This window comes from Eptatretus burgeri, chromosome 18, assembly GCF_056783735.1.
Source record: "Eptatretus burgeri isolate ZD-2024b chromosome 18, Ebu_testis_v1, whole genome shotgun sequence".
Taxonomy (NCBI): domain Eukaryota; kingdom Metazoa; phylum Chordata; class Myxini; order Myxiniformes; family Myxinidae; genus Eptatretus; species Eptatretus burgeri.
In genome coordinates, this window is record NC_140978.1 from 21,842,764 (window position 1) to 21,862,608 (window position 19,845).

The 19,845-nt window shown below is 43.1% G+C and overlaps 1 protein-coding gene across 1 annotated transcript in view; it reads left to right on the plus strand.

The window, feature by feature from the left end:
• The window catches only part of LOC147008715 (mitochondrial-processing peptidase subunit beta-like), a 42,683-nt gene extending 27,887 nt beyond the window's left edge, over positions 1-14,796 (plus strand). The window contains exons 5-13 of the mRNA XM_085863921.1: positions 2,095-2,293; positions 4,698-4,777; positions 4,933-5,048; positions 12,006-12,149; positions 12,403-12,566; positions 12,695-12,780; positions 12,991-13,079; positions 13,906-13,981; positions 14,638-14,796. Of these exons, the coding sequence (XP_085720047.1) occupies positions 2,095-2,293; positions 4,698-4,777; positions 4,933-5,048; positions 12,006-12,149; positions 12,403-12,566; positions 12,695-12,780; positions 12,991-13,079; positions 13,906-13,981; positions 14,638-14,702 (1,019 nt within the window). The 3' untranslated portion in view covers positions 14,703-14,796. The remainder of the gene's footprint in view (positions 1-2,094; positions 2,294-4,697; positions 4,778-4,932; positions 5,049-12,005; positions 12,150-12,402; positions 12,567-12,694; positions 12,781-12,990; positions 13,080-13,905; positions 13,982-14,637) is intronic.
• Positions 14,797-19,845: the final 5,049 nt, after the last annotated feature.

A 19,845-nucleotide genomic window follows, 5' to 3' on the forward strand; every position in this document is an offset into this window, starting at 1 on the left:
ATCGTGAAGAATCTTTTTTTTATTTTTTTCTTTAATTCACGTGTCTGGATCCGGATTCGGACCCTGACCAAAAATGTGCGTTGTCTTTGGCCGGTCACCTAAATAGACGAAAAAAAATTCAGAACGATTGCTTGAAAACTGTGTACAAAAAATCGTCACACACACACACACACACACACACAATCACACACACACACTTATAGTCTAACATGCTTGGCAAAATTATTTCACCAAGTAACATAAATGGGCAAAGATGGTGGAGGTAATAACCAAATAAATTTTTTATTTTTTTAATTGAGACGTTTTAAATGAAAAAGTCAAGTTCATTCCTCAAAAAAAAAAAAAAATCAAACAAACCTTGAGTAGGGCAGGCCATTATAGTAACTGCGATGTCATTGTAAGGCGAAAAATTTGCCATTTTGTGGATGGGCAGACCCGATATGTTTGTTCGATTCGGAAAATAAATTTGACGCTATATTTTCAGATTTACCATATTTTTGGGGGTGTTGATTGTATTGATATAGATAATGGTATAATATTTCCATACACGTACGAACCCGGGATAGAAAATGGGGAGAGTGACTCCAAACCTGGCATGCACAACAAATAGGAAGAATGCCATTTAGCCCATCACGCCTGTGCTTTATCCACCACACCCACCTCTCCACCACCATTAAATGTATCAGGTTTTATTCATCGCCTATTATATGAACCCGATTTTTACCATTTTACTTGGTTTCACTTGGGGGGGGGGAGAGCAGTGGGCATGAGGAGGGTGTTTTTCATTTTCATTATTTATTACTTGCAAAATCAAAGATTTTATTAAGCATATTGTTCAGTCGATTTGTTGTTCGTCTGTCTATCGCCTTCAGGTCACAATTCTAAACCAATCGTCATGAAACTTTACCGAGTTGTCGAGGTAGTCTCATCTGAGAAGCCTACTGATTTTGAGGTCAAAGGTCATATTGAGGTCAAATTTCTAAAATCGTCATTTTTCATCCGATTGAATCGAAAGTTGAACATGATTTGCACATTGCGTCACTGGATTGGGAAACAAATTCTTTTTTGAGATTAAAGTGTCAAAGGACAACTCGAGGGCAAACATGTAAAATCTATTTTCAACTGAAAAATCGTCAATTTATATCCTATTAACTTGATTATAGTCCATCACTGAATTGGGAAAGCAACTATTTTTGAGGTCAAAGGTCAAGCTTTTAAAATCTATTTCAATTTGAAAAATCAATTTTCATCCGATTGACCTGAGCATTGGTTACGATTGCCAATTTTAATGTTGATGAAATGGACAATTTGATGTATCCATGGCAACCTTTTGAGAGGGGGTGGATTTTGCAAGTTTTGTGCTCTGCACGACATATTTTTCTTTGTTTTTTTTTTGTTTTTTGGGGGGGAAGGGGGGGTGGTGGATTCAAAATCCAAAAGGGTGGTGAAGAGGATTGGCAGGTGAAGCATGAAAAATATTGGCTGTAAATTGACCTTTTTAATGAGACCTTCAGAGCAACATCATGATCACTACAGATGTGTGCAAACACCCAGGCACGGAATGCACCCAATTCATTCAAAAGAAAGCAGCGATTTTTAAAATACGGTTTACATTTAATCGGATGAACGTAATTATATTTTGGTGATCCTTTAAGCATACAGTTTATTCAAGTGTTCTCACTTTCGATTATTTAATTTCCCTGATTTGTCATAACAAGAGAGGTTTTGGAATTGGAACTCTTGTTTGATGAAAGGGAGTGTGTGTCTCACGCAAAACAGTCCTAACTTTTGTTGAAGTCAAGATAATTTTATTACAGCTATGGAGGCTCATGAAAGTGCAGGAATCCTGCATGACGCATATTAAGTGAAAAACTGTTTTGTGCTTGTTTTATGTTTTTTTTTGTGTGTTTCCCTCTCCCGCCCCTCTTGTCTCCTGCTCCCCTTGCTATATGTTCAGTGTATTGGCTCTTATACGAGCCTCGACATTGTATACAAAAAAAAAAGACGACACTGCCGTTTTCATATTTTGAATGAACATTCGTCATTCCTCCTCTCCCCCCCTCCCTCTTTCCCATTTTCCACATGCACACACAGCTGTCGAGATCCTGGCAGACATTATACAGAACAGTACATTGGGAGAGGCTGAAATGGAGCGTGAGCGTGGTGTTGTCCTGCGGGAGATGCGTGAGATTGAAACCAACATGCAGGAGGTGGTTTTTGACTATCTGCATGCAACAGCGTACCAGGGCACCGCCCTTGGACGCACCATCCTGGGCCCCACCGAGAACATAAAGTATGCTAATGTCGATGTGCTGAGCGCAGTTGTTACAATTGGAGATAAGGCTATGCTTATTTACAAGTGTGAGTTCAATGTGATTTGAAAAATGTTGCATCTTTGGCTCCAAAACTCAACACCCTCATCTCTGCCAATACCTCTCCAGGGCAGTGGTTTATAACTGCTCTCAAGAAGAGTGGGGCCACAATTAGACTGGTGAGAGCACTGAAGGGATTGCTCTCAAGTCATATAACGTCTTAGAATAACAAAAAGTTTTCACCTGACATATTGTCGACTGAGCTTGGTACAATGGAGTGCTCATTGGTTTAAATTTTTTTAAAGCCATTGAACCACCACCATCTTGCTACTCCCACAAAATCCCAGGCTTGTGGAGATTATTTTGAACTGTGGATTGACAGGATGACCTAGACTCCCTCTTGAGGTTCGCACACTCGCCTCTCAGATGTCTCGCCTGGGTTTGAATCCCGACCCGATTATAAACTTTTCATATCGGTTTCCAAGGCAGGGTTATTCATCAACGTGTTTGCTGTCCCTCAGATGAACGTTAAACGGGCGTCAATCTGCCAGCATTTGTTTGTGGACGTCAAAGATCCCACGGTCTCCTTTGCAAAGAGTGGGCGAGCTATCTCCGGCACCTTGACAAAATTTCAAATTCCTGCCCTAACTGGCAGAGGGCATAGCATCAGCGACACAGCCTCACCCTCAACTAATGATGCTACCCCACAGGCTTGTGCTGCATACGAATGAAGAAGAAGACTTGAAGTGTAATGCTTTAAAATCATTGCAGTATTTTCCTGCACAAGCTATGATTTCCTTCACAACTTCATAACTGCTCATATAGTGGTGTGAAGGACAATGGCAAGGTCTTCCTGCTTGTGTTCATGTTTAATGGTTCATCTCCACCAAGCATTTGCATCAAGTTAATTTTTTTTTCCTTGCAAAAAAAAAAAAAATCCAAATTATAAACTGAAGCAATGACCCACTGGTTTTGACTTTTATTTGGACAGTTAAGTACTTCTTGGAACTTGCAACTTGCAAAGATGAAGAAAGGAAAAAAAAATGTGATCAAATGAACTGACAAAATCTTGGCCGTCCTGAAATCGAAAAGATTTGTTTTGAATGAAAGGAAATGTCAGAAAGAGCTTCAGTATTAATGCATCGTGCTGCAACTAAGATATGCTATCCTCACACCTGTTAATTTTGTGTTTGTGGGAAGAACAACGCGGTGGCTTGATGCTTTAAGAGCGATGTGGCGAAAGGTAAAAAGGCAACGAACAGTTGGCCATGAGCAAGGGACTGAACGAACAAAATAAAAGAGGACATTCAATAACCTGCAAGCAAGAGGGTTGGATTAGGTAGGATTAATGGGGTAGTAAAGATTGTGGGTGTGGTTGGGGGATAACAGGATGATTATGTACCGCCTGATTTTTAAAGCCCTATTGGGAATGTTGGTCAGAATATCCTCGAGAATGCATATCCACAAATGTAAAAGAAGAATTGAGGTCTGAGGTCAGCCTGAAATATTGTTTTAACCAGGAGGGGGTTACTGGAAGAATACATGCATCTTCAAGTTGCTGGCAAAGGTTGAAGGGCTGACAGAGCTCGCTGATCTGCCTGCAAAGTGAGCGCAACAGGCCTTGCAGGAGATGCCAATATTGAGGGCTTTTTATTCAACAGAATTTGGGAGAGATGTGAATCTGAGGCTGAAAAGTTCAAAGACTTGACATCTTACAGTTGCTGACCATGGAAATACATTGGTGAGTTTGTTTGACAATCCTTCTTGAGCAACAGAATGAGACTGCGATTTGTCAGGCTTGATAAACATTTCCATTTCTCAGACAGCATCAAATTAATTTTACATCAGCAGAGGGTGACATAGCTGCTTTCTGCCTCTTGGTGGGATGGCATGTTGTGTTGTAATGCAGTCGTCTGTAAAAAGGAAGTGTTTTTGAGAGCAATGGAGAGGTTGTTCTTGTTGATGAGCAACATTATTTGGCTGAAGATACTGTCTTGGGGCACTCCAACTTCCACTCGGAGCAAAGACGTTTCCGTTGATAGCACATTGACTGCTTGAGCGGAGGAAGTCATAAAGGGGAGTAGAATTGTATGCCGCAGACGGCGAGCAGCGCAGGATGCCTGAAATGTGCCCAAAAAGACTGTCCTGACTGCTTGTTAGAGATTTTGAACCTCCAACCATTGCTGAGAGAGTATGCCCACAGTTAAATAACCAGAATGGTTTAATGATGAGCATTATCTAAAAAGACTCTGGAAACCAATGTATAATTGATCATCTTCTTGGTCCTTTGGCTCGCTATATATTTTTACAATCTGCCCTTTGTTTTTCCTGCCTCCCTCCCTGCCCCCACACCCCCTCCCCCAACAAATCTGCTTTTATTTTTAGATCTATCAGCAGGAAAGATCTTCTGGAATACATCGGAAACCACTACAAGGGCCCCCGGATGGTTCTTGCTGCTGCTGGTGGTGAGTTTCAGCATGTTGCGTAATTGAGGTTCTGAGGCATCGACATAAATGCAAATGTGAATTATGGCCTCATCGCAACCTTTTTTTTTTTTTTTGCTGTGATCCAATTTCTTCACCTTTCTTGTGTTGCCTTCATCATGATTCATGTGTTCCAGGTGTACAGCATGATGATCTCGTGGCCCTGGCGGAAAAGCACTTAGGAGCCCTTCCAACTAAGTATCCTGGCGATGTCCCTCCCATTCTGCCACCATGCCGCTTCACTGGCAGCGAGGTGTCATAGTAATTCCGTACTTCCACTTGTTTTTTATCATTTGCCATCACACCCCCACTCCCTTTAACTGAGCAATACAGGCTCCTACACTAAGCTAACACTCAAAATATGCTGCCCCCCTCATTTACCAGTGTGTAACCAATGCTTTCATCACCTTTTTGTTGATAAAATCCATTATTTATCTCGTCTACCTACGCACACTGATATTAGCCTTTACAGTGACTCTTATGTCGCCGCGAGACTAATAGTCTACATTTTTGTTGAAGATGTAACCTACTTGATGTACTCTCAGGAGTGCTCAATTCGGGCAGGATCTTCACTTCCAGATGAGTGTGTGCTCTGTAATATGATCCCCCTTGCTGACAACAAAGCATTCAGTATTTTCAAAGTAAGTATAGTGGATCCCAGAACCAGAGGGGTCAGGATTACCTTTTGATTGGAGAAAACTGATTGTTCCACAAACGGTGACGGTTTTTTTCTTCATTGTGATTGACACTGGAGATGTAATGAAATGGCTATGTGGGGAAACTACAATGTCACTTGGTAGGGCACATTCACCCCCACCCCCCCCCCCCCCAGGCTAAACAGTTTACATTTTGTATCCCACTGATCGGCCCGATCAGGAACCAGACCTCAACCAAAATTTGAATCATCTTGTTCTTGTCATCTACCAAATTTTGTCATAACTCGTCCACAACTTTTTGAAATATCGTGATATATTGTTGTGGAGCCGGGCGTCGGTTGCGAGCACGATTGCAAGGTGGAGCAGTAGGGTCGACTCTACCGAACACCTGGAATCTCGATCGTACCTTTCGGAAAACTGAAAGGTACGGGTCCCTTACAGGACCGTGAATCGTCAATAAATCAACCACGTGGTGCAGGGTTATTTGCCAAACTTCAAAATACCTAGAGGCCCACGTGGCGAGCTACCAAGGATTTACACCCTTGACGGCACTCGTACGAGACGAGCCGTATGCGTGCTTGACCCGTGCGTAACCCGAGCGGATGGTTACCGAGGTCCCGTCGGTCCAAATGTACAATTTTCCGCTTCCCAATTTCCCAACATGCACCGTGCTAAGCCAATGAAAGAAACACAGAAACTAGCTGAAACATTTAACAGGGGATTTATTTATAATGGGGGAAAGGGGGGAGCACGCAAGGAGCAGAGTTATCCGATTATAAGAAATGAAATGTAATGTACAAGCAAAGCACTTATCCAGTTTCTCCTTGAAGACGGGGCCCACACGGACACACACACGCACACAGATACCCAGAAAGAAAAATGGACCTTCCCACCTCGTGCGGTTTGGCCAAGACGAGCGAACCAGCCCAGCGTCGAGAGGCGACCAGCGTCGATGAGATGCGACCCGCACTCCAGCAGACCAGAGCAATTCCACGTCGGTGACGAGACTCGAGCAGAAGAAGCGCCAGCGAGATGTGACCAGTGTCGAGAGATGCGTTCAGCGCTCGAGCAGACCAAACGCAATTATCCTTGTTCTTCTCGCGCTCGTCCCGACAACCACGCTCTCCGCCTGTCCGATCGTGCCGCAACCTTATTCCCACTTGTCCGGGGGGGGTGGGTGCGCCTCCTAGCTACCCGCTCTCCCTCACTGGATGGTTTTGGCATGCAAATGCGCTCGTCGCCTCTGTCATTCGCCAAAACGGGTGCCAAATCCGTTGATTGGACCGGAGGGGCGTGACTACTGTCAAGGCGGACCGCCCTTCAAACAAGGAGAGTAATATGGTCCTGTGTGGGCTCCGCCTATGTACGTGCTGACACGCATGTGTGCAATGGCGCCGGTGGAGGATGGTGGGAGGAAGCGAAGGCAGGTGTGTTGTTGTGGTTATAAGGGGTGTAAAAATGAAAGAAAACCCTGACGATCAAAATAACTCTGCAGCACATGAACATTTAATTCCCATTAGACCATTGACTGGACCCTAACGAGAAACACACACTTATTGAAATAACTAAGCTACGGGGACAGCTGTCTGTCTGTGTGCACAAGGCTTCCAGATTCGTAACAATATGTTTTGGCCCCAATCTTTCAATGTTGAAAAATCACTTTAAGATAAAAACAAAATTCTCGTTTCCAGATTTGGATCTTCACCAAGATCGAAATGATTTATCCTTGTCACACACCCAATCTGTCCACCAAGTATCATCCGAATTTGCCATAACTTTTTGAGATATTGTGCTATATATCGGTTTTAGCCCTATCATTCAATAGTGAAGAATCGCTAAAAAATTCTCGTATCCGGATTCAGATCTTCACCAAAATTGAAACATTTCGTCGTCACACACCCAAACCTCCAAATTTTGTCCGTATCCATCCACAACTTTTTGAGATATCCTGTTAACAGACAAACAGCAGACAGACAGGAGTGAAAATATAACCTCTGTACACCTTTGGTGGAAGTCAGGATCATGTGGAGTCCAAAATGAAGTTATGTGAGTGGAGGAGAGTGCCTGCATGAACGTGAACTATGGAACATGAGGGCAAGCCAGAATAGCAAACGGTTGCTCTCCTGTGTTGATTGCTCCGTGTTTCGTAGTGGGATTATATGGGGTGGAAGAAAGGGTTCCTGATGTCTGAAAATCTCAAATGCTTCTTCATTGCATTGCCACTTTTTATAGACAACCAACATTGAACCTGTCGCTTCACTGACGGGAGGTGATGAACATAAATTTGTATATGTTACAGCACAGTAATGCAGTTTATTGAGGGTCAATATTTGCAATTTCTTTTTTTTCCAGAAGCGTAGACGTTACGCAGTCTTCCTTCACCACCATCTTACTTATTCCGTCATTCCGATGCCTAGCCTCTGGCATTGTGCTCGTCACCTAAAGATGTCAGTCAGATATATGGGTTACTAGCGGGGTGTGTTTACACATTGTCAGCATACAAACTGTGCTTCCCAATTGTCTCAGGCCAATTACCTGCATTTGATTTTTTCATTTATTTATATTTTCGTTTGCAGATGCTTTCCTATGGTTCCACGCTTTATTTTATTTTTTTAAAAAATAATTAAATAAATCATTTATTTATTTTCCTGGTGCATCGGCTTCGATGTCCGTTGGCATACAAAATGACCGTGCTTTCCCATTTTCTCTGGTCACTCGCCTGAATTTTTTTTTTGTTTGTTTCATTTATGGATGTCCGACGATTGTGCCCCTTTTTTTTCGTTATTTATTTTGTTATCCTGGTGTACTGGCTTCGATGTCCATCAGCATGCAAAATTTCAGCTTTCTACGTCATACGGAAGGAAGCGATCTTTAATATCAGTCAGTGACTCGGTGTTTAGAAAGACCTTTATGCAAGGAAATCAGACACAGGTGGAGGCCATTCAGCCCATCATGCCTGTGCGACATCAACAACGCACTAACTTATCAACGCAACATTAAAAGAAGAAAATGCAAAATGTATTTGTTCATTTTTTAGGTGTTGTGGTGTTATTTTTTAAATTATCTATTTATTTTAAGTTTATGTCTTTTTTTTTTTTGTAATTTTTTTTTTCTTCTTCTCAGGGGAGGGGGCATGGGCTTGGTTAAAAACACATCAACCACACAAAACCCCTTGATGAGACCCCCACCAACAGCACTCCTTACACATGCACACAATCACCCATCGATACTCGAGCTAACTAAAAGTCCTGCCAACATCCCTATACCCCTCCATCTCCATAACTTCCAGGTACCTGTCTAATTCTACTTTAAACTTATCTACTTTTTTTCTGCTGCCACTACCTTTCCAGGGAGGCCATTCCATGCATGAACTACTCTGAGTAAAAGTCCCCTGCCTTGCTACCGTCTTAACTCTCCTCTTCTTTACTCTCAAGCTATGGCCCCTGGTCCTATCACTGTCTTCTCTGTTGAATCATTCATCTGCACTTATTTTATCTATACCTTTCATTATCTTAAACATCTCGATCATATCTCTTTGTAACCGCCTACTTTAGAGTGTATAAAGCCCTGTCTCCTTCAGCGGCTCCTCATAGCTGAGTTTGTACTCTCAGGTGGTGGCCCGGCCCAGAATCGATCTAGTAGCCCTGCGCTGAACCCTTTCTGGCATCTATGTCCTTCCTGAGTTGTGGTGACCGAAACTGTACTCAATATTCTAAATGTAGTCCTCACTAAACTTCTGTACAATGTTAACACTACCTCTTTTAATTTATAAATCATCCCCCTCCAAATACAACATAAAACCCTATTTTCTCCACCAAAAGGTGCTTGGCACTGTGCTGCCTGCTTACCTCCCATATCTATTACCACTCTCAGATCTTTCTCCTGTGTGATATGCTCCAAAATTACCCCTTACATCCTGTAATCTCTATTTTCATTGTTCTTTCCCATCCCCAACACCTTACACTTGCTCAGGTTAAATTGCACCTGCCAATCTTTTGCCCAATCTATACAAGTATAAATACTTTCCTGTACCTGATCACCACCCCCTCTGCTCTCCACCTCACCTCCAAGATTTGTGTCATCTGCAAATTTGGAAAGCTTACTCTTCACCCCATTATCCATATCATTGATGTAAATATTGAATAGTAATGGTCCAAGTACTGATCCCTGTGGTACCCCACTACTTACATCCTACCACTCACAGCCACTCTGCATCCTATCACAAAGCCAGCTTGCAATCCAATAAGCTACCTGACCAGCCACTCCACAAGCCCTCACTTTGGCTAACAATGTCTCATGTGGTACCTTATCAAATGCCTTCTTAAAGTCTATATATACTATGTCCACTGCCTTTCCCTCATCCACCCAATCAAACTGCTTCACAGACCTCTAAAAGATTTGTTAAACAGGAACTACCTTTAATTAGTTTGTATTTATTGAAATGGTTCCTTATTTGGTCCTAAATTAATGTCTCTAACACCTTTCCCACAACTGAAGTCAAGCTAACAGGTCTATTGTTTCCCAATTCTTCTCTGGATCCTTTCTTGCATCATGGTATTACATTTTCTACTCTCCAATCCTCCAGTACCTGTCCTTACTCCAGTGAGCTATTGGAAATATCCGTTAACATGTTGCTTACCTGCTCAGCCACCTCTCTCAATACTCTCGGTTGCATATTATCTGTCCCTGGAGCCTTATCTACTCTTGGATTATCTAGCTGTTCCTTTACTTCCTCCACTCCAACCTGGATCTTCTGTAAAAGCCCTTCCTTGCCTCCTTGGTAGATACTCAGCTATTAGCAATTCTCCTGACTGTTCTTGTTTAAAAGTTGAAGCAAAATACCTGTTTAATAAGCCTGCCATCTCACTTTCATCACTAACCACTCTCCTGGTGTTATTCCTCAATGGACCCACACTGCTCCTAACCTGTTCTTTTCCCCTGATATACTTAAAGAATGCCTTGCTATTATGTTTAATATTCTTAGCCATGTCCTTCTCGTACTCTCTTTTGGCTTGCCGAGTTAGTTGCTTAACTTGCCTCTGTTTACTCCGATCGTGATATAAATCTAACTCCAGTCCTGTTGTTTTAAACCAAATAAATGCCTTCTGCTTCTCCTTAACAGCATTCCTTAACCCACTACTCAACCACCCTGGTCTCTTTCTGTTTCTAGTTTTACACCTCATTGGAATGTACTTACTCTACACATTTGGTCCTTGAAGGTTTCCCATTTTTCTGATGCTGATTGTCATATTGTTAGCTTCATCACCCAACTCTCCTTGTATCCTCAATCTGCATCGACCAACTCTCTCCTCATACCCTCAGTTTGCCTTCCTGAAATCTAATAGTCTTCCCCTACTATCCTGAACTCTAATCCTTAACAGAATCTTTGCACACACAATGTTATCTTCACTTGCTCCTAAATGCTCCTCCACCTCCACCTCATTGGGATCATTACTTAAAAGGAGGTGTAACACTGCACTCCCCCTAGTGGGCTTATCTACAAACTGGGTTAAAAAGCAATCCTGGATTAAAACCAGGAAGTCCTCATCTGCTCTGCCCTTTCTCTGTTCCTGGACCCAATATATCCCTGGCAAGTTAAAATCCCCCATAATCAATACTCCCCTTTCCACATGCCGTTTTGAATTCTTCATCATCTACTCCTTCCTCTTCCTTACCACCCAGAGCCCTATAAAAGCATCCTTCCAGTATCTTACTGTTTTTATAATCTCCAATCTCTATCCATGCAGAATCCTCATCATTTATTCCTTCCTTAATGTCACCCTACTCTCTTGATACAATGCTGTCCTTTTCCCAGATTTCTACTCCTCCTCCTATTCTCTCCTTCCTATCACACTGACACACCTTGCAGCCTTCCAATCCTGTCCTCCAGTTACTCTCCTTAAACCATGTCTCTCACTACAACTATATCGTACTCCTCACTATCTACTTTGGCTTCAATCTCGTCCATCTTATTATTTAAACTTCTGGCATTGGTATAGAATATATTTAACTTTTCCCTTCCTGAAATTCTATTTTCTTGCCTGGCCTTACGCATCACAATTACATCATCAGTTCCTTCTTCAATACCTTCCCCACCCTCCACTGACCTAAAAAAGCCTCAATTCCTTCCTCAATTCCCACTGCAAACCTTGCTGCCCCCTTTCTATTCCATATACGGCCATCATTCTGGAAACACTCCCTTTGTCCCCGAAATGATTCCCACTGCTTCTTAAATGTAAAACCTTCCTCCCTACACCATTCTTCCAGCCATTAGTTGACATCTATCACTGCTCATAATTTCTATATCATTATATATTAGCTATGATTCAACTGCCGTCAGCGAAGTGACGAGAGGGTCGAGTGCTGGACTTCGGGATGAGATGCGTGTCCATAGAGGCCAAGCCTAGCATAGCGCCAGACATAATGATGTCCCAGCGAAAACATGACAAAGAGAGGGACGGATGGAGAAATCCAGCGACTTTAATACACAGCTGATAAGATGCTGTCATTGCAATGACAAATGGAGATTGTTTTTTTGATCAACTGTGCCACAGGTGCGTGTTCGTGATGACGGCATGCCACTAGCACACGTGGCATTCGCCGTGGAGGGGGTTGGTTGGCCACACCCTGACTCTGTGCCACTCATGGTTGCCAACACATTGCTTGGGAACTGGGATCGCTCCTGTGGAGGGGGAGGGGTGAGATGAATGCCTGTGGTGTGTGTGTGTGTGTGTGTGTGTGTGTGTGTGTGTGTGTGTGTGTGTGTGTGTGTGTGTGTGTGTGTGTGTGTGTGTGTGTGTGTGTGTGTGTGTGTGTGTGTGTGACAGGGGTGTGGAGAGGATTGTGAAGTGATTGTGCTTTTGTGCTCTTCCTTTCCTCTTGTGTTTGTGTTGGCTTCCTTGTCGTGTTGGTCTTAGCTTCAACACTAATTGTTGTCCTTTTTATCTCTAGAATTCCTCCTGCCGGTTGGCACAGGAGATGTCAGATGAGGGAGGTATTTGCCACAGCTATCAGGCATTCCACACGTGCTACACAGACACAGGACTTTGGGGCGTGTACGGTGTCTGTGAGCCATTGCAAATTGAAGAAATGGTGCATGTCATACAGGCGGAATGGTTTGTTCTTGCAGTGTCTTGTGAGATAAATTGAGTACCGTTTAGTATCTTCAGATGTGTGGAGGTTCACCACAAAGTTGACATCACTCGGCTTGTTCTTTAAATCCGTGCCCCCCCCCCACCTCTAGGATGCGGATTTGCCTATCAGTTACAGACGCAGAGGTAGCACGTGCAAGAAATTTGCTGAAAACCAACATGTTATTGCAGCTGGATGGTAAGGGCTGTGATTTTGGCCAAGGCCGTTGAGTGATTGTCATGGTGATGAATGATGTGGTTGATAATTTCAGGCAATATGATGTAATTGAGTGCTTGAGATAATGTACCTGTGGCTTGAAACAATTAGAAGGATTCTGGGTGGAGGAAAAAGGTAATTGCGGTTTTGTCCAACCATGTGCTTTTTCTTCTTCCACATTGTCCATCCCAGGCTCCACACCCATATGTGAGGACATTGGCCGTCAAATGCTGTGCTATGGCCGTAGGATCCCCTTGCCCGAGCTCGAGGCACGCATCGACGTCAGTAGCTCACTTTCACTCAGCTTGTCCTTTAATTACATTTTGCTCTTACTTGTGGGGGGGGGTTCCCCCCACCCCCCACCCTCCACCCCCCACTTGTGTTCCAAATTTGTGTTTAACTTGTGTGACGGTGCTATTATTTAACTAATAATTAAATTATGATCAATAGCAGTAGTTTTGTTATCGTATGTAATTAAAGAGAAGTTTTGGTTGATAACTTGTGAGTAGAGCATAAGCTTCACAGTAGAATGGCTGATAACTACATCATATGACCATTATTAAATCTGAGCTGGCTGATTGTTAGAAACTCTAACATTTTTGCACCAGTAATGTATTAATTACGAAATTATGAGTGAGAAAATGTTGCTTTCATGAAAGCCCTAAATTACTCCTTGGGGAATTACTCCATTGATGGAGGTGAATGGAATTCCATTGGATTACTCCTTGGGGAAGCCAAGCACCAGTCTTGAATGTGGTTGCCATCGATATAGGTTACTTTCACGTGGGACCAGGTCATGGCAGGAGTCAGGGGTTGATGATTAAAAAAATAAAGAGCAGGTGATGATAGGAGAAGGAAATGATGGGAGGGGAGGGAGGAGGAAAATGTGGTGGTGGGGGGGGGGGTGAATGGATGAGGTATCAACATTCACCATAATTTTTTGTATTTGGAAATGGATGGCTCCAGTGAAAAAACCAAAAGTATAATCGTAACAGGTTTGATTTTTAGCATGTGCACCTGGAGGTTAATAATTACTACTGCATATTGTAATTAGGATGAGATGCTGTGCCACGCAACTGATATGTTCTTTCTGGCCCATGTGCACAGGCCGTGGATGCGAAAACATTGCGAAGGGTCTGTTTGCAGTACATTTATGACCAGTGTCCCGCTGTGGCTGCAGTCGGTACGTACAAATTCGGGTCTGCTTTTGTTCTGATTGAGAATCGATGCCATTAAGACTTTTTCAGAACCTGATAATTTGGTTGGCGTTCTCAAGAAATTTATTCCTGCTCGCACAAAATGTGGGGGCAATATTTAATGAGCAACTAATTCTCCGAAGCTGATTTTGTGAAATGAATGCAACAGCAAAAGGATGAGTGCAACAAGCAAGCAGGCCAAAATCAGAAAACTTGGATAACATTTAAGAAGTCTGGATGTCATTGAAGGAAGTATTGCTTGTTACCCCACACACGTGAAGAGAAAAGCAGGGTTACGCAATTGGTGCAGAAAAGTTCCGAATTCCTGATAAAAACCTTCGGGGTCCTTGCATCAGTGGCATAGCTGTGACCTCAGACAATGATGCTACTCATAGCCTTGTGCTGCATACGAAGGAAGAATGATTTGAAACTCATTGTGCCACCAATCTGACAGTTTATAGTCTTTTTGGGAATCAAACCCAGGATTTAATATCCCCATACAATGAATTTGTCCATTGTCACAATTTTCTTGTCCATTGTGTACAAACAAGATCCTTAAATCCAGTGTTGGTCTTGGTTTTGATTCCATTTTTGATTCTTTTTTTTTTTTTGCTTTTTCTCTTTCCACTTTGCATATCTGCAGGACCTATTGAGCAGCTTCCCGATTACAACAGGATCCGGAGTGCCATGTATTGGGCCCGCTTCTGATTGACCACTTGTGATCCAAACCAAGATCTACCATTTCTCTGAACGTTGCCCCTTGTGCATTCATTTGTGTCAATAAAATGCATTTATTCCCAGAGATTTTTTTGAGACTTTTGAAAGTCATATTTGGAATTCTTCAAAACTCCTGCCCCTCCCTGCTCCCTCGCCCTGAGTCCCGTTGATGGAAAAAAAGTGGTTTCAGCATTTATTTGCCCTGTATATTGTATGTATTTATTTGCCCTGTATTATTTTCATTCAAATGTGTGCCTTGCAGTTACCGCTGAATTGTCAAAATTAATTGGACAAAAGGACCACAAATTGACCACACTATGTTGACTGCCCCCTCAACTTCCTTGAAGAACTGCTTAGAAATGTTCAGTCCCTTGTGCTTCACTTAGAAGTGCAATTTCTTGATCAAATCACATCAGAGTTGGCCTGGAAAGCAAACCTACACCCCTCCCCCAAACACTTCGATGTACCCCCCCCTCCCCGAGTCACTGGAATCTCCCCCACAATCCCAAATTGCTTGCCCATCCCCACCCACACAAGTCACTCTCAACCCCTCTTCTAACCGCTTGCACCTTCCCTGTCACAGCTCTTCCACACCCCCAAATCGCTCGCACCTTCCGCCCCCGCCCCGCAACGTCACTCGCATCTTCCCCCTCACGTCGCACATGCCCCCGCTTTCCTCCAAATCTCGCATTTCCTTGCGTAGCCCCCTGTACTACACCCACACACCCCTGTGTCACTCGCACCTCCTCCCCTCCCCCAGTGTTGCTCACAACTCCCTGCACCAACTCCCTCCAAGTCACTGAAATCTACCCCACAACCCCAAGTTGCTCACCCATCCCCACCCACACATATAACTCTCAAACCACTAGCTCCTCCACATCCCCAAATTGCTTGCACCTTCCTTTGCCACCCCCCTCCCCCATACATTAAAGTATGTCATAGTCACCTATATTATTCAAAGTTATCCAAGGTCTCAAAAGGAGCCTTCACACACGCAGTTTGGTGAACCAACCTTATCGTTTTCTCTGGATATTGTGTGAACAAGATTAACGAAAAAAAATCTTAAGTTGACCCACTGAAAAATTTCAAGATCAGAAATAAACATTTTCAAAAAAGATGACACAGGTTCAAGGTCAAATGGGGAAACATATTCCCATATTAAGGGCAAAAAAAAAAATTGTTTCCTATTGCATGGCCAAAAAAAACCGGTAGGTTGGTAGGGAATTTTTTTCCCCATGAATAATATATATATATATATATGTTGTTGTTCATCTTTTGGCTGCTCCCATTAGGGGTCGCCACAGCAGATCATCCATTATGATCCGCATACTGATTTGGCATAGGTTTTATGCCGGATGCCCTTCCTGACGCAACCCTGGTCACCTCTTACGACACGGATAAGGATTGGGTTTCGCCATGATTCTTCCGGGCTGCCCTACACCCTCTCATAGCGCGGCCCAGTGCAGAGGCCCTGTCCTCAAGCAATCCTCCAACCCAAGCCTCCAAGTAGCTGGATTACAGGCGCACGCCACTACGCCCGGTATATATATGTATGTATGTATGCATGCATGCAACACCACCACTATAACCACCACACCATTGCCACCACCACCGTCACCATCATCGCCACCACACTTGGTGAAACTAACCGTGAAAAGACCGATCCACAAAGCAGTCCTCGTGCGTGTTTGACTCGGGCGCCGCCATTTTGAAACTCACTGACGCAACACGCGGATTCAAAATGGCGGCGCCCAAGTCCAAATTGTCAACAAAAATCGTACGGTCGCATATAAAAGCAATGGGTCGGTAGGAAACCGGAAACAAACTCCTTTTTTGTTTGGCCTAAGCATTAGCAAATGCAACCTATTGCATCGCTGACGGGGATATGGAAGGGGGGGGTGGAGACAGAGGAGGGTAAAGTGAGGAAAGGGGGTGGGGAGCGACTCCACCAAATGTCACAATACACTCTGGGAAGGGGGAGGGTGGGAGTGAGGAGGAGAGAGGGGAAGTGTGGTGAGGGTTTGGGAGGAGGTAATCGTGAGTGGAGGAGTTCTGGACTTGAGGTGAGAGGCCTAAAGACTCAGCCTCATTGCAGGAGATACCAATGATCCGAATTGCCTTGGTTTCCACAGTGTGAAGTCGAGAAAGGTGGGAGGCAGGAGCACCAGCCCAGAGGGGAGAGCAGTACTCCATCAGGCTGTGGACAAAAGCTTTGTAAGTTGTCAGGAGCTCAGGTGGGCCGAGGAAGGACTTTGCGCAACGGAGGATTCCCAGTCGGCGACTGGCTTTGGAGGCGAGGTTTGAAATGTGGCTTTCCCAGGAAAGGTCACAGCAGATAGACCCAGAAGCTTGAAAGGACTTCTTCCAGAGGATTGTTGAGAAAGTGGATGGGGGGGGAGGGGTTCTAAACAGTCCTTTCGGAGAGACATAGTGAGTGTGTGAGATTTGTCCGGATTGAAAGACATGTTCCACATCTTGGACCAGTTCGTGATTTTATCCAGATCTGCAGTGAGTGAAGAAGCTGCTGCTTGCCAGTCTGAGGGATGACAGATGGTACGGCAGAGGGTGGAGTCATCAGCAAAGAGATATGGAGGATTTTCCAGAGAGTCAGAGATCATTGATGAAAACCAGAAAAAGAACAGGGCCCAGAAGGCTACCTTGAGGAACTCCAGCCTGGACAGGAAGAGGGGATGAAAGAACTCCATTTAGGGCCACACGTTGACTGTGACAGGAGTGAAGTCTGCGAGCCATGAGTGGAGATGGCCTTGGATACCATAGCAAGAGAGTTTGGTGAGCAGGGCAGGGTGCCAGACTGTGTCAAAAACACTTGGATTTAGGTTCAGGTCCGGATTCAGATCTGACCTATAGGTGTGATATAAACTGTAAACTGTTCAGCCTGGCAGAGATATGCGCTCCACCAAGTGCCGTTCTATTTTGCCAAGTGTCACGATACGAGTGATTTTTCATGTCTGTCTGTCTGTGAGCAGGATATCTCAAAAAGTTGTGGATGGATTCAGGTGGAATTTGGTGGACAAGTTTGGTGTGTTGCAAGGACGAATTGATGAGATTTTGGTGAAGATGCTGATCGGGATCCGGAGAGTTGAATTTTTAGTAATCCTTCATCATTGAGCCCCAAAACGATATCCTGTATCGCAGGATATCTGAAAAAGTTGTGGACGGATTATTATAAAACTTGATGGACAGGATGGGTGTGTGACAAGAACGAACAAATTAGATTTTTGGTGAGGATCTCGATCCAGATATTGGAATTTCTTAAGTGATTCTTCACAATTGAGAGATAGGACCAAATACGATATACATATACCATATTTCAAAACGTTTTGGATGGGTGATGACAAAACTTGGTGGATGAGTTGGGTAAGTGATAATAACAAGCCAATTAGATATTGGTTAAGATCCGGATGCAGATCCAGCCTATCAGAGGGTTACAAAATATAAACTGTTCATCCTAGTGGAGGGATGCACTCCACCAAGTACTGTTGTAGTTTGAATAAGATTTTCTTTTTCATGAAGGTGCATTTGCATTGAATACAGTTTTGTTTTTTTCCTTTTCCTTCCAAAGAGAAAAATGCAAAAAGTCCCAGACTTTTGTACAGCTATGTATGTGTTATAAAAGATCCATTTTTATGCGTTTCACTTCGTTTTACATCCTCATCGAGACTCGCTGATAGGCGTGCAATATTGTCACATTCACAGGTCTGATACACGGACACGCTGCGCTGAAGCAAAGTGCTTTACGAATGGCCAAAATCGAAAGGCATCACAACCGACCGATTTAGCATTGTTTCTCCATTTCGGAATCCAAATCCCGCCAACCTCAAAGTTTACGTTCAACAAATTTTGTCTCCAGGGATTTACTCAAAGCCTGGCCAAACGGTTTGCGTGCGCGAGGATAGTAATGGTGGGTGACCACACAGCACATTAACTTACATAATAACAGTTTATTGTAACAGACAGGAGGAAGCTTTGATGGGTGGAGCATGCTGCCCGAAACATTGAAGCCCACTTTTCCTTTTTTTCTCTTCTATTGCTTTGCAGTTTTTAAAGTATAAACAATAGTCCATTCAAATTAGGAAATAACCCGTCACAAATTGCAATAGTAATGATTCCAAGACTATTCAACTCAGAAATATGTCTGAAATAACATATCCAAAATGTAATTGAATACACAGTTGGGAACAGTGTCTAATTTGCATAAATTCAAAATAGTTGCCAGAAACTGGTTTAATCGAAGTTTCAGCCATTATTTAAGCTATTATCATGGTGATAACTCACTATTGTTGTTGGTGGTATCACAAATAGAAGGCCAGTGTATAGCTGGGGCAATGTATACATGGAATTTTGGAAATCTGCAAAAAAATAATTAATTTTATCAATAAAAATGGCTAAATTATAAGTGAAAAATTGTAAAATAGAGTATGATCGATGAATAATGAAACATTCATTTGTCATTAAATTACACTGGTCATAACATGATGATGCATATCCCTACACAGGATATCTGTTACTCTATTCAGATAAATACATCATACAAAATCATAAATATAGGTAAATCACTTTAAAGCATGATATTGTTAATGGTGTACGTATAAAAATGGATATTGGGTTATGACGAATCTGAAACTTTTATGCGACGATCCTATGCATGTGGCCCCTCATGTCAGTTGCTCCAGCAATGTTAACAGGGCTAACATGGCAAATGAATTGATATATATGTATGTGATCCATCAGTGCTATGTACTAGATAAGGCACGTATTCATTGTATTATTGTGAACCCTCTCTATTTCCAGGGTGAGTCATGATGTATGAAGAGCTGAGTTGTGTTGTATGCCAGAAATCCATATCATCAGACCAACCAAGCTCCCAACTCACTGCAAAGGGTTGTGATGGCATCAATAGAGCAAGTACAGCCAGACACAGTAACATTAATGCTCTACCTGGACAACATGTCCACCAGAACTGTCACCAAGTTTATACAAACCTTCATTACATAGAGCAATCCAACCGTAAGAGACTTGGTGATCTTCCTTCATCCAATGACAAACCATCTTTGCGATCATCGGTGGGTTTATTTGATTATGCCAGTCACTGCCTCTTTTGTGACCAGGGTGA